General features: G+C 35.5%; 1 protein-coding gene across 3 annotated transcripts in view; it reads right to left on the reverse strand.

Annotated features, from left to right (window-relative positions):
* SLC25A21 (solute carrier family 25 member 21) overlaps positions 1-14551 on the reverse strand; it is a 697719-nt gene that overhangs the window by 70770 nt on the left and 612398 nt on the right. For all 3 annotated transcript variants that reach the window (XM_078150322.1, XM_078150324.1, XM_078150323.1), the window contains exon 4: positions 6401-6467. In XM_078150322.1, the coding sequence (XP_078006448.1) occupies positions 6401-6467 (67 nt within the window). The remainder of the gene's footprint in view (positions 1-6400; positions 6468-14551) is intronic.

The following is a 14551-nucleotide window of genomic DNA, read 5'->3' on the forward strand; positions in this document are numbered from 1 at the left end:
GTTAATGTATGTTTTAGGGATATAGGGTGCTTTCCCCCTCCTTTGAGGATTGCTTTAGCTGCATTCTAAAAATGTTGATATATTGATCATCATTATCATTGTATTTAATGTTATTTATTGTTTCAATGATTTTGTCTTTGGATTGTTTTAATTTGTTTGGGATTTCCTCATTAAAACTTTCTTAGGCCTATGTTTTTCCTTGTGCTCCCTGTATTGAGAACTATTTTTATTACATTATGCTCTGCAAAATCTGTGCCTGGTATTTCTGGGGTTTTTTACATATATTTACAATTTCTCTGTACCCTAACATGGGATCCGTTGTTTTAAAGGTACTTCATTTTGCTGAGAAATGCACACACTCATAGACATATATATGTTAAGCATATGTTTGCATATACATATAAATATATACGTGTAGACACATATCTTCTAAATAGGAGAAAGAGATAGAGACAGAGAAACAGAGACAGAGACAGAGAGAAGAGAAATGTCTCATTCAGAAGATACCATAAGTCCTTTAGCTCTAAATTCTCCAATAGCTTGTTCAGTTCTATATTTTCTATTTTGTTGATATTTCTGTTAGATTTCTCTAGCTCTAAGAAAGGAATATTAAAGTCTCCAGTATTATCATTCTACTATTTTTGTCTTTTTAAAATTCAGTTAATTTTTCTTTTCCAAATGTTGTGCTAGGCCATTTGTTGTATTTTTGTTTAATATTGGCAGGAGTTTTCTTAAGCATAATATACTCTGCCTGTTTATCTCCTGTTATTAAAGGTTTTTGTTGTTGCTTTGTGCTGCCTTTTGCAGCATCCACTTTTTAGGGACTCATCTGATACACAGTAAATTTTGTTCCAGATTCTTATTTATGTTCTGTGTATGTCTTTGCTTTTTAGATATGTTTCTCTCAAACAATAGCTTGTATAGTTTTGGGTTTTTTAATTATTATTTATTATCCTACTATTTCAGACAGGTCCCAAACATGCTTCACTTTATTCTCTACTCCTCATCATCTTCTCTCCAGCCTCTTTTATGCCAGAGGTCCAGGAGGACTTCTTATGTCCAGGACGTTTTTAATTCTTTCATTACCAGAACTTTTCCCTAGGGCATCATTGTACTAATTGGTGAATGCTTCACCTGGCCCACTCTTTCAATCAGGTCCCAGCCATAGTTTACTCACTAATTGGTAGGCATCTTTTTTTTTTTTAGGATAGGCAATGGGGTTAAGTGACCTGACTAAGGTCACACAGCTAGTAAGTGTTATGTGTCTGAGGCCAGATTTGAACTCAGGTCCAACTGAATCCAGGGCCAGTGCTTTATCTACTGCACCACCTAACTGCCCCAAGCCATCTTTTCGTTAGCCTCCTTGCCACCAATGATCATTTCATGGGAATTTTAACCATTTGCTATCCTCATTAGTGAGTATGATTCTTGGCCCCTTGTTAGAGGCATATTTTAGCCATACTTCAGTTCATTATCTATTTCTGTTGATCTTTTCACCCCCCCACCTTGTTGCCCAAACCAAAAACCATGTCCCAAACAGAAGTTCTAGATTCAAATGCAGCCTCAGAAAATTATTGTCATTTAAACTCACTGGCACTCAATTTCTTTAAGTCTAAAATGAGAGTTGGATTACATAGCCTCTGAGGTCCCTTGTAGTTCTAAATCTATGGTTTTATAAACCTGTATTCTCTTGATTGGTGAGTGCTTCAGCTAGACCACTATTTTAGGCAAACTCAAGTTATATTTCCTTTCACTCCCTACTCCCTGGCTGTCTTTTTAATCAATCAAAAATATATTTATTTTTCTATCTTACCTATCTTCCCTTACATGTACTCCCTTTCCCTCCTCTTCAGCTCTGAAAGCATGATCAAATGAAATCTTCCATTGTTTTTGGAAGGTGTCTATCACTCCCCTTTTATCCCTTTTCATCATCCTTGAAAATTCCCAGACCAAAATTCCACTTCAGTTAGAGAAACAAGGAAGGAATTACCTCTAAAAACCAAAGATAGAGGAACAGTTCACCACCAACTCCCAAGGTTGGGCTTCAAAATTTTGGGAGATTTAGGGCTCACTGGCCTATATCCATGCCCTGAATAGCATAGGGGGAACAAAACTGTTCTTGGAAGGGCATAATTAATTCCAATTTCCTCTAGTCCTTAGGGAGTCATGTACACTAACCCCCTAAGGAAGTTCCTGCTTTGATCTTTCTCCTTCTCTGGCTATACTGCTTTTTTCAGGGTTGGGAGAGTATAAGGGGTGTTTTAGGATCTCTTCAGTCCAGTGGGAGTGGGGGGAGGTCTATCTAAGGGGAATCCCAAGGAAGAATGAAGAATACTTTGATACACCCTTCCTTCCTGTGACTGGTCTGCCACTTATGTAATGGGGTCATGTAGTGGATGGGATTGCTTTCAAAGTCTTTGTAGCAGAATGGGATGTTAATATGGGCCCTTCCATGATAAGAGCATAAAGCATGGTACTTAGTACACACTTTAAAGACTATCATTCTAAAAAATCAAGTGATTTTTTTAATGTACCAGAATTCTCTGTCTCTGTCTCTGTCTGTGTGTGTGTGTCTCTGTCTCTCTTTCTCTGTCTCTCTCTGTCTTGCTGCCTCTCTCTGTCTGTCTGTCTGTCTCTCTCCCTCTCTCTCTCTCCCCTGTGGATTCAGATGGAATCATTCTATATCTTGTACATGATTTCTATTTTTATATTTTGAAGAAAGAAGTTTGAGAGTTAATGGGTACTGGAGAAAATGTCCAGTCTGTCATCTTGTCAAACTTTCTTTAAACTGGTTTTACTATCTTCTGCTTCTCTTTTTTTATGAGGTGAAACTGATAATATTATGTCTTCATCCCTAAAAGATTTTATAAATGATTTCACATTCTAAACTAGCTGTGTTATTTCTCTATTTCTCAATTAAGTCAAGTGTTTGTTAATTAAGCTGTTTCTTAGGCTTTTAAGTGACAGAATAAGACTCTTGGGATAACTACTCAAAATACTTTGGCCTCCATGGAGAGGGAAATAAAGAAGAAGAATGTTTACTGTTCAGATTATTACATTAAATTAGATGTGTATGACTTAGAGAGTTCATCCTTTTCTTTCTTTCTCTGCCACTGTAGCTTTTCTTGTGGGCTCCTAGTGGAGCATTAATTATGCTTTTCTTCATTGAATTCAGTCTGTTTTTAGCTCCCCATTGACATTGCTGTCAACTGCTGATATCTGGAAAACTCTTTTAGTATAATGATGAAAAATTCCAAATCCTTTTGTTCTTCAAAGTTTGTTAGGTTTGTACCCAGTAAAGGGGGGAAGAAGAAGAGAATAAAGCTGAAGCCAAGCTGCTTTCCTTTCCTCCAAGTGATTCCTTCCCCAGGACTTAGATAGAATTGCCCTATTCCAGCTCAACACTCACTCTAATCTCTTGATTAGTTTTGAACTAGTTCCTGGTTTATATAAGCTTCCCACAGCATAACCAAGTCCTCAACCAATTGGAGGAGACTTTTTGTTGGCATCATTCCAGCTCATTTAATGAATTTCAAGGACTTTTTCCACATACTATAAAGTCTTTGATTGATTAAGACATGGTCTCACCTTGGCAATGTATCTGGACAAAATATCTTAGATATCATACTTTTATCAGAGAAATTGCTGCCAAAGATTTTTTCCCCAGTTAGTGGTTTTTCTTCTAATGTTAACTGCATTGTTTCTGTTAATCTAAAATATTTCTAATTTTATTTAATCACAAGTGTCCATTTTACCTACTGTGATCCTTCCTATCTCTTGTTTGGTCAAGAACTCTTCTGCTACCCATAGTTGTAAAAGTTATTTTCTTCCTTCTTCTCTAAATAGTTCTGCTATATATGTGTGTGTGTATATATAAAATTACATATTATATACACAATATGACAATATATTATATATCTAGCTCACATGTTCATTTAGATGCTATATAATGTGAGATGTTTTAAAAACTTGATTTCTTACAGACTGCTTTAAAGTTTTTTAAATCAAACATTGAGTTCATACTTGAGTAGTTGGGGTCTTTTGATTTATTATTATTTATTAACATTATGCTACTATTTTTCAGTCATCTCTGTATGATGTATACCTAATCTATTTCATTGATCAATTTTTTTCCATTTTAACTCTAGTTTTGATGGTTATGTTTTGGTAATATATTTAGAAATATGGTACTTCAAAGATATTCCCTCTTTAAAAAAAATATTTCTACTAAGCTCTAGTCTTTTCACTAGGAATGTACAAAAGTCCTCTTTTCCATTAAAGATTTATTTTCCCCAGTATAATTATCTTCAGTTTAGCATGGTAACCCTTTATTTACTTAGGGGCTTTTGCCCATAAACAAAGGCAGAATTGCCTTTTCAGTAATGCTCTTATTTTACTTGCTTTACGTACTTACTTGCAACCCTTTATTAACTCTTTTGGAATATTGTATTCCAAGAATTCCTCTCTTTTCTAGTCACAGATGCCAAATATTGCATGATACTGACTGGGGCTACTTGTTGCTTATACTCTTGCTGACTGCTCGTGTATTCTTTTCTTTCTACTGGAAGTTCTGTATTTTAGCTATGACAGGATCCTGTTTTCTCATATGATGTATGTAATAAGAACCAAAAGCTAGTATTATTTACAATTCAGAAATACTAGTAACTTTACCAGTAGCTATATGGGATATTGCTTCTTCCTGTTATTACTTGACATAATCCTAAAAATACTTGGAACAACAATGGGACAATAGAAAGAATCTAAAGGCATAAATATCAGCAAAGAGGAGACAAAATTATTCCTATTTTTAGATGACATGATGGTTTCCCTAGAAAATCCCAGAGAATCAATACAGAAATAAACTAGAAAAAAAAAGCTTCAGTAGAGAACACAAAATTAGTCCCATAAAATAATCAACAATTTTTAAAATGACAACAAACTAGGTGATCATACATTTGGAGCCAGAATAAGTGAATTTATAGATGATGGATAAACAAGCATTTTTAAGTGCTCACCATGTGTTAAACACTGTGCTAAATGTTTGGGATAAAAAATGGCTTAATATCCAGAATGTAAATGCATATTTGGACAAAGTCAATGTGGGAATTTGTTTTTCTGGGTTATAGTGATTTATTGTGAGAGATTTATTTATCGTTCTGTAGGTGTGTGGAGGGGAAGAGGGAAGCAGTGAGTGGAAGGGAGAGCTAATAAATACTTATAAAATAAATTCATTAAAATAATGATAGAATAAAGATAGAATAAAATAAAAAGTAAAGATAGAATGAGAGGTTAAAATGTAGAAATAAAATCTGTAAGGAAAGAATTGGAAGGTATTTTTAGTATAAATGACTACTACTCTTTTCCTCTATTTATTGACGTAATTATATAATATTGCTTTCAATATGATGAATAATATTGGTTATTTCCTAATATTGAACCATTCCTTTTATCGCTGAGATAAATTCAGTGGGCTTTTTTGTAACACATGTCTGAATAGGATAAACGGTGGTAAGGGGATGTACGTGAGAGATGTTGTAGTGGTAGAAATTGCAATTAATTAAATATGAAGAATAAGTAAAAATGCATTGAGGATATCACTGTTGTTGTGAGCCAGGGTGACTGGGGATATGATGTTGCCCTTTACAGCACTAGGAAAGTTCAGATGAAGGAAAGGTTTGCAGAAAATGTGTCTTCCCATTGCTTTTGAAATATTTATAAATTTGATTCTTCCAAGATCATGGTATTCCATGATTTGTAGCCATATGGCATTACACAGAGAATATTACTATTAAAGAAATGGTCTTTTCCAGCAGTGAGAGTTTGAGGATCATTAAAATTACTACACAAATTTCCAAAGATGATACAACAAATATAATGTTGAACCAAGTTAATGACCTGACTGCCAGTTTCATTTACTTTGTTTTCTGATATGAATAGTATAATGTATATCACAAAACCTCAGGGTCCCTGGCAATTAGCACAGTGACTGACACATAGTAAGTGCTTCCCAAATGATGGTTGACTTGGGAGAAATAGTTAGGTGCTGATTCAAGTTTAATCCAAGGGATAGGCTGTGTGGAGGTATATTTGGAGGAAAATTATCCAAAAGGAATATTGGAAATATAATATCTAAGCTGCTGCCTTGTATTGCTACTTATTAGCAAGGCAATATAATTAGTTGGAGAAATAAAGAACCTGAGAACTGCTAAATATACTTGAGAAAGAGAAGAATTACAATTCAAAGTCTGCTACAGACCATCAGTGTTAATTTCAGGGCCTTGAAAATAATTCATTTTACCCATACACAGAATGTTGAGAAATACTATAAAATATTCTGATGCCATAACTGTCTTTATTGTTATGGAACTTGTTTTCCAATGGTAAGGCATATAATGCTTACCTTCACTGCTCTTTTTGGTGTTTCAACCAAGATAGGTGGGAGAATTCCTTTATAAAACCCAAACAACCTGTTAGGAATGAAAATAAAAGATTTCCTTTTAGTTATAGGTAAGAGCATTATAGAAAAGACAATTTTGCCTTTGTTTATGGACAAAAGCCCCTAATCCTAAATCATTTCCAAATATTCAGGTTACCATCATTAATAATAAAGTCTCCTTTTGTATTTGTTGAAAAGTGGAAATGCTGTGAATCCCTTCTTTACTATCATCGTGATACTAATAAGGTAATGAATGTGACATTAAACCTGAAAACGTCTTACCAGTAAAATCTGATGAATACATTCATCTATCTTCCTTTAGCTGTGAAGAAAACACTTCTGCTTATTAATCTGCTTTTCCAACATGTATAATGGATTCATAGGATTTAAAGTTTTAAAGTTGGCACAGATCATCTAGTCTAACCTACTTCTTTTCTAGGTTAGAACATTGAGAATCAGAGTTATTAAGTGACTTCCCCAAGATGAAACAGGTAGCAATAAGTGATATGAAGTATGAACCTACATACTCTGTAAATAAAAGGTTCTTTCTACTATACTGCAATGAGTTATCTACAGGGATTGAGCTCTAAGCCTAATTTTCACTAAAAGCAACTGGATGAATTTATTCCAGCTCAATAACTGGAGGAAACATAGCTTCAGGGAATCTTTTTCTTGACAAGTTCCTATTTTTAAAAATTCTCCAAATCTTATAATAATTCATTTGGTGCTTATAATGTATGGTATTATGATGCTGGTTACTTGGTTGTAAATTACTAATGGGGGTAGGGGAGGAACAGCTTCTATTAAAGCCTCCTATAAAATGAAGAGATCCATGATAAGAAGAAGCAAAGTTGTGGCCATATTTAAGGGAGCCCAACTCTACAGAAAGAACTAACTAAAATAGTGGGCATTCATAACTGATAAATTGATGGTTAAGTTCTCTACTTATTTCAAAATTTAAGGATTTTGCAATCTGAAATGTTTTACATATTTTTGTTGTACTTTCATTTTGAATTTGAAAAGTTCATGTAAACCATTACTATCATATAAACATATAACTGCTTGGGTTTCCTAAATGTTGTTATATGTAGGAATATATTGAAAAATATAAAAGAATAATCCAGGATGAAATTACAAAGTTCATTCTGTGCATAATTTTTAAAAATCTGTCTGGGGTGATTGTTTTTATTTATGATAAAAGATGATCTAAATATCTGACATTTATATAACACTTTAGAATTTATAAAAGACTTTACATACATTATTTCACTTGATCCTTAAACCCAGTAAGATAGGCAGTACAGATATTATTATCTATGTTTTATAGATAAAGAAATTGATACACTGGTTAAATGGCTTACCCAAGGTCACATAGCCAATAAAGGCAGAGCTGGGATTTGAACCCACCACTCAGCTGACTCTAAATTCAGTGATTCTATGCTGAATGGATGACCAAATAGGTCCTGGATACAGACCAATTATGTATCAATTACTTTGATTCTGCTCCTACCTAAGGCCCTAAGACACTGAGATCTTTAATGAGACCTCCTCATTAAATTGCTTTTCTGTCACGCTTATAAGGAGATAGAGAGGGCATCCATCCATCTACTCAGTTTAGCTTAAGAAGCTCAGGTTCAACTGGCTTGTTTTGGCATAATTCTCTGGAAAACTCTGTTGAATGTTGTTTTTCCAAATAACTTGGATACTAATCATTAATTTTTGAAAATAAATTTAATTTGTGTTCCATCCACATTTCCTTAATTGTAGTTATTCTATTTTTAAAACTCAGAGTCAGAACGTTATAGTAGAAAATCTTAAATTTGCAGTTGAGGAACTTCTGAATCCTGACTCTACCTGAAACTCCAGAAGTAGAACTTGATTCTTTGAATGTATTGCTTCTTATTAAAATGCAAATAATTCAGGGATGTACAACACATTAATCTATTTACTATCATTTAAACTTAAGCATGAATTAATTTATTAAATCTTTCTCAACAAAATAGCAATAAAAGATCAGTTTGTGATAGTGGAAAGAGGGAATGAGAGATCCCTCTGAAGGGGGATAGAAATGAAAAAGAGAGGTGAGAGTAAAAGAACATTTGTATAAGGAAAACTCACTTTAAGAGATACAGTCTCACAGAAAAAAATTTTAAGGGAAAAATACCTGTTATGAGGACTAGATAGAGAGTAGCCCCTCAGATGAACTGAAGGCAGAGCAATGACTGAGATAATGATGGCTTCAGGGAAATGTGGTTTATCAATTCATTTGCATGTGGATGTTTTTAGATTTTAAAAAGTTATAATTGACAAAAGTATTCATTGCTGATTGGAGAAAGGCTGGAGCAGTTGCTGTAAGCTCATTGGGAAAGAGTTGAATCCTGCTGTTTTGTAGTGGCATCTACAGAGTGAGAGAGAGGAAAACTCTCATGGGTGCTTAGACAGATAGGCTTTGAATCTGTTTTGTTGTGAGAAAAGGTTTAGAATTGATTAGTATTTGTAGGTCTGAGGAAATGGGGTTTTGTGGCCATATATTTAATAGATAGGAGTTCCCTGAGTTTCTTTAAAATTGCCCAGAAGGAGAAAAATAAAATAACCACGGGGAAGAAAATATCACTTGGAAGATGCTTCTAGTTTAATCCGTCCACCCCAGAGACTGTGTTCAAAGAAAAATTGGCAACCATTTTTTCCTTTCCTTTGGAAAGCAATGAGTACTAGATGAATTTCAATAGCCCCACCCCCACTGAGATCCAGTGGCTTTCTATTACCTCCAAGATAAAATATAATCTCTTCTATCTGGCACTTAATGCTCTTCATAAACTGGCCCCTTCGTCCTTCTTTTGTCTTCTTATACCTTACTGTTTTCTACATATTCGGTAGTCTAACTATACTGGCTTACTTTGCACTCCTTGGACAAGACAATCCATTTGCTATCTCCATCCATGGCTTTGCTCTGGCTCTGCTCCATTCCTAGAATACTTTGCCCCCTCATCCTATCTTTCAGCTCCCCTGGCTTCCTTTAAGACTAACCTTTGGCAGAAGGCATTTCTTAATCCTTCAAGTTGCTAGTAGTGCCTTCTCTGAGACTACTTTCCAACTGCTCTGTAATATGTCTTGTGTGTTAATTACTTATTTACATGTTGTCTCCCTCATTACAATGTGAGATTTTTGAGGGCAGGGACTGTTTTTGCCTTTCTTTGTATCTTCAGCACATAACAAAGTACTTGGCACATAATAAGTGCTTAATAAATGCTTGCTTTTGCTCTTCAAAGGAAAGTTATACCCCAGAAGAGTAGTTAGCTGCTAGGGAACCCATTCTCATACAGAGGTAGGGGAATGAGTTTTCCAGTCTTGTGCAAACAGGGCTCAGGCTCAGGGATGATTGATTGCTTTCTAGTCAATGCTATCTAATGCTTATGTAACATGCACACTCTGGCTCATTATTACAGCAATCAGGCTGCTAAATCTGCCCTTCGGGGTTCTAGGGTATCCTGAGGGATAGGGGGGGGATTCTCTTTTCTCTACCTCATCTGCTAGAGACCCTGCATGGTTGTGTCTCTCCCCCTAATCCCCACTGTTAGGTGCTTGCAACTAGCTTCTTAATTCTATGTAATCATTTAGCATTGATTAATATTTTAAAGATGATATTCACTTCAAAGATATAGCAAGAACAAAGTTAAAAAATTTTTTCTGCAATACCTGAGGCAAATTATACCCCATACCACCTTGGTCTCTGGGGGGAAAGTAGTCTCAATTTACCTCAGTTCCTACACAGCACTGGTCCAATAAAGTTCGTGTTTAGATGTGGCATGACTGCCAGATGAGATTGAGTCTCAGTTACCACCTGATTGAGGTCTCAAATGTCATTTTCAAAAGTTGCTTCTTTGAGCATCATTCCTGTGCCAGTTGCAAAACCTGGCCTGGACTCTGACTCCCAGATTTCTGTGGCTCTCTCACTCAACCCTTCAAAATTCCCAACTTACAGGACTCTCCCTTCACCTATAATGGAAAAAACAAAAAGGCCAAGGACAGAGGCCTGTTTCTCAAGGTCACATGACCTCTGAGGGGTGGTTTCATGCTTTCAGCATGGCTTTTCACCAGAGACCAGGAGTGAAAAAATCACCAAAAACTCCAGAAGTGAATGAGGCTTAGAAGGGTGGCAGAAGCCAAACATGACCTTTTAAATACTTCCATAGCCAATTAAAAAGCCTCCTTTTTACCATGTGGTTAGCCAATTAGAACCAGTTGTAGAATGTCTCCATGGTCTTTCCAAGGCACTTCCCTTACCCATCATTGTGATTTTCCCTAAAGCAAGCTCCCTAGCCTCCCTGTGTAGAGGGACACTATCCCAAGACAATCTGTGCATGCTCCTCCATTATGGCTCTATGTATTTTATGATTCACAGAGTACTTTGCTTTACAACAACCTTGTAAAAAAAAACAACGAAACGTTATAATACATATTTTACAAATGGTGAAACTTCAGCTTAGATAGTTTAAATTAATTACCTCAGATGACACTTGCCTTAGTAAGAGGTGAGTAGAAATTTAAACCCAGTTTTTCTAATTTTACATCTGCAGGTGGTAATGCATATAGCAGAGCCTCTCCAATTCTATTTCCTCATTTAGAAAATAATGATAACAATGGCACTTACAAAGGTCAAATGAGGTATACATACATAACAAATATATATATATATATATATATGTATGTATGTATATATATATATATATATATCTTCATAAACTTTAAAGTATGCATAAGTGTCAGCTATTATCATCCCCTTAGTATCTATAAATCTGTGAGTGAACTCTATGCCATATATTATCTTCCTTGTTGTACAGATGGAAAATAGATAGGCCAAGACCAAAGTTGACTAAAGCCCTGCTGTTAGGATCTTTGTCATTTTCATATCATTATTAATAAGCAGTAGATCCCTCACCATATGATATGGTCTGAGTTCACATTTGTTCTCAATTATATAACAAAAGCCAAAACCTTATAGTATTTATATATGCATATAAAATTAAGATCAAAAAGTTCATTGCACCCCTTCTCAAAGACACAGCTTGTATACAGCATACTTGAATACAGATTTGTGCCAAAGCCTACAAAATGAGTGATTTTACTCCTCATTTCCATCTGTGTGTGTATGTGTATGTGAAATAAATTAACATGTTGGTGGCTCCAAGGTCTTGTCACAGTCAATGAAAAGATGTTGATTGTATGGATGCACAGAAATATGGAATTTCCTGTGATTAACAGCATATACCCAGTCTCAGTGGTTTATTTACAAAAAGCCACATCTTCAAAGAAGCTTTAATGTTGTCACTCATTAATTGATTCCTAGGTTCCCAAGATTTAAAGCACAAAACTTAAGAACACTCAGTTCTTCAATCTGTTCACTCAGACATCATGTGCCTAGTCATGTTCTTTTGTTTTTTGGGAAGGCTGGAGTTTAGGGTATCTAAAAACTTAATTGTACAAAATTTTACAACTAATTATTAAACTTTAGCCATGTATTGAAGGACAAATCAACCATTCCAAAGGAATGGAATGATCAGATATCTTGTCTAGTTCCTGTGAACCATTTCTTTATTTTTTGTTGCTGTTGTTATTTTACCAATGTGTTCAAATGCCATCATTGGTAGAGTAGTTCAAATGACTAAACATATTGGACATTTTGCAGTATAATATAAATGCTAGCTTTTTTATTAAAGTGGCAAGTGCAATGGATAAAGAACTGAACCTGACTTCAAATCCAGCCTCTGACATTTACTAGTGTGAACTTGGGCAAGTCATTTAACCTCTATCTGCCTCAGTTTTCTCATTTGTAAAATGGGGATAATAACAGCCCCTATCTACCAGGGTTGTTGTGAGGATTAAATGAGATAATATTTTTTAAAGCCCTTTACAAACCTTATTAAAGATGCTGTATAAATGCTAGTAGAAGTAGTAGTAGTAGTAGTAGTAGTAGTAGTAGTAATAGTAGGAGATTGCCCACAATGCTAAGTCATTAGGCAGGATTCCAGAGACAGGCAACTACATCCAACTTTTTTCTATTCTTCTTTTCATATTTGCCATTAAACATATTAAGTGCAGTTTTCCTAAGGGATGTCTTTTTAGGGGGTTTATACCTATTGCATAACGGGGTATTAGAGAAAAAATGACCTAAATATTATCCAATAAATCAATATATGGTATCCTAGGATCACAGATTTCTAACTGAAATTGAAGTGGAACTAAAAGTTCACCTAGCTCAATCTATCACTTTACTGATAATAAAGGCCCAGGGAGATTACTTGCTATGGTTATACAGGTTATGTGAGGGATAGTAAATGCTTGAATTAGTATTTGAACCCTTCATCCTCCAACTCAAAATGCAGGACTCGCCCCTTTGAACCACCCTGTTCCTGTCTGGCAGAGCAGGGAAAGTGCTAATTTAAAGAAGTGTTACCTATGAAAATCAAACCTTTGCCTAGATTAGGTGGCTTTACCAGAGATGAAGGACCTTGGTTTCCTATACTATGGAACTAGTCAGAGTACTATGACCATGAGGATATGGCAGATTTCAAATGCTAGGGATGTCAGGATAGATCTAGATATCATTTTAAGGCATGAAAAGGTCAATCAAAGAAATTATTTCCAAGTTCCAAAGCCACCTGTAGCAAACCACATCCAACATGAGAGGAATCCTATCACCTGGATCACAGCTTTTGCCAAAAAAACTGGCATTCAGCAAGAGTCCAGAGCAGCAATAACAATCATCAGTGAAGCATAAAATAGGAGTGACAGGTTAAGTGACATCAGCTCTCTAGTTGGGGAAATTGGAAAGCATTAACACATCCATATACCTAACAGAACACAATTACTACATTTTATTTCATTTCAATAGTCAGTACCTAAATGAACATCACCATTCAATTTTGTTCTGGGCAGTGGCCCAAACTCATCTTTGGTGAGGTTGATTTTGAAACATTACAGTCAATCATATCTTCACAATTTGTTCTTCCTCAAGGCTTTAGGCATCCTTCTGGTTTCCATTTCTTGTTTGGAAGCCTTGAGTCATCTGTTCTGGCAATATGACCAAACCAAATCAGTCATTTTCTCCAAATTATATTGAAATTGGGAACTTGCTAGTTTGTTGTTTTCTTCCTCTTTCTTCCTTTCACATAATTTTCCCTTTAAGGATCTACTAATACAAGGCTGATTGAAGGCATACAATATCCTCTTTCTTTTGCTGCTGTCAAATGCAAGTTTCTAACCCACATACTATAACTCTATAATTAAAACAATGAGGGCCAAATTCAGCCCTGGGTTAAGAGTGAGCTGCTCCCATTGCTAGCTGAATGCATGCAACCCAGGGCAGAATTTTGGCCCTGATGTTATACCTTGAGGGCATTATTCTGACTTCACTTACACTCCACAAGTCTCAGTGGTTCACAGAGTCTAAATGAAAGAGCTGGGTTTCACGGCTCTGTCATTTGAGTTATGTGGAATCTACAATTTGAAGTTCACAAAATTGCATGCATCTTGGGGTCATTTTCATTTAGGCCTAGGGAAGTGGGAAGATTAGCCAAAGGGAATGAAAAACTTTTTTTAAAGTTACATCTATTTTTCTCTTGAAAGCAACAAATAAGTTTTAAGGAGACAAGAAGCAAAAACTTTAGCAAATATTTTTAGGCCAAAGTTCCTGCCACTAAAGGCTTCAGATGCCAACGGAATAACAGAATTATTTGCGTTTGTAGTACTAATATGGGTTGAATAGTTGCCAATATTCATAGGATTTTAGGTTTTGAGTTGGAAGGGATCTTAGAGGTTATCTTGTCCAATCCCTACATTTTACAGATGAGGAAACTGAGGCTCAGAGAGGTTAAGTGACATGGTAAAGTTAGCAAGTATCAGGGCTAGGATTTCTCTGACTTCAAATCCAGAAGGATAGGGAGTATTTAATTTTTGTCTTTGTATCCCCAGAGTCTAATACTATTCCTGGCACATAGTAGGTAATAAACAAATGCTTAGTGACTGATAGGTACTTCACTATGTTACAGAGGTGAGCCTTGGCTTGTAAAGGCCATGCCAATAGAGCACAAGCTCTGGCTTGTCTCTCGGTCAGGT

Source organism: Phascolarctos cinereus, unplaced genomic scaffold (assembly GCF_003287225.1).
Source record: "Phascolarctos cinereus isolate Bilbo 61053 unplaced genomic scaffold, phaCin_HiC Scaffold_2;HRSCAF=192, whole genome shotgun sequence".
Lineage (NCBI taxonomy): Eukaryota > Metazoa > Chordata > Mammalia > Diprotodontia > Phascolarctidae > Phascolarctos > Phascolarctos cinereus.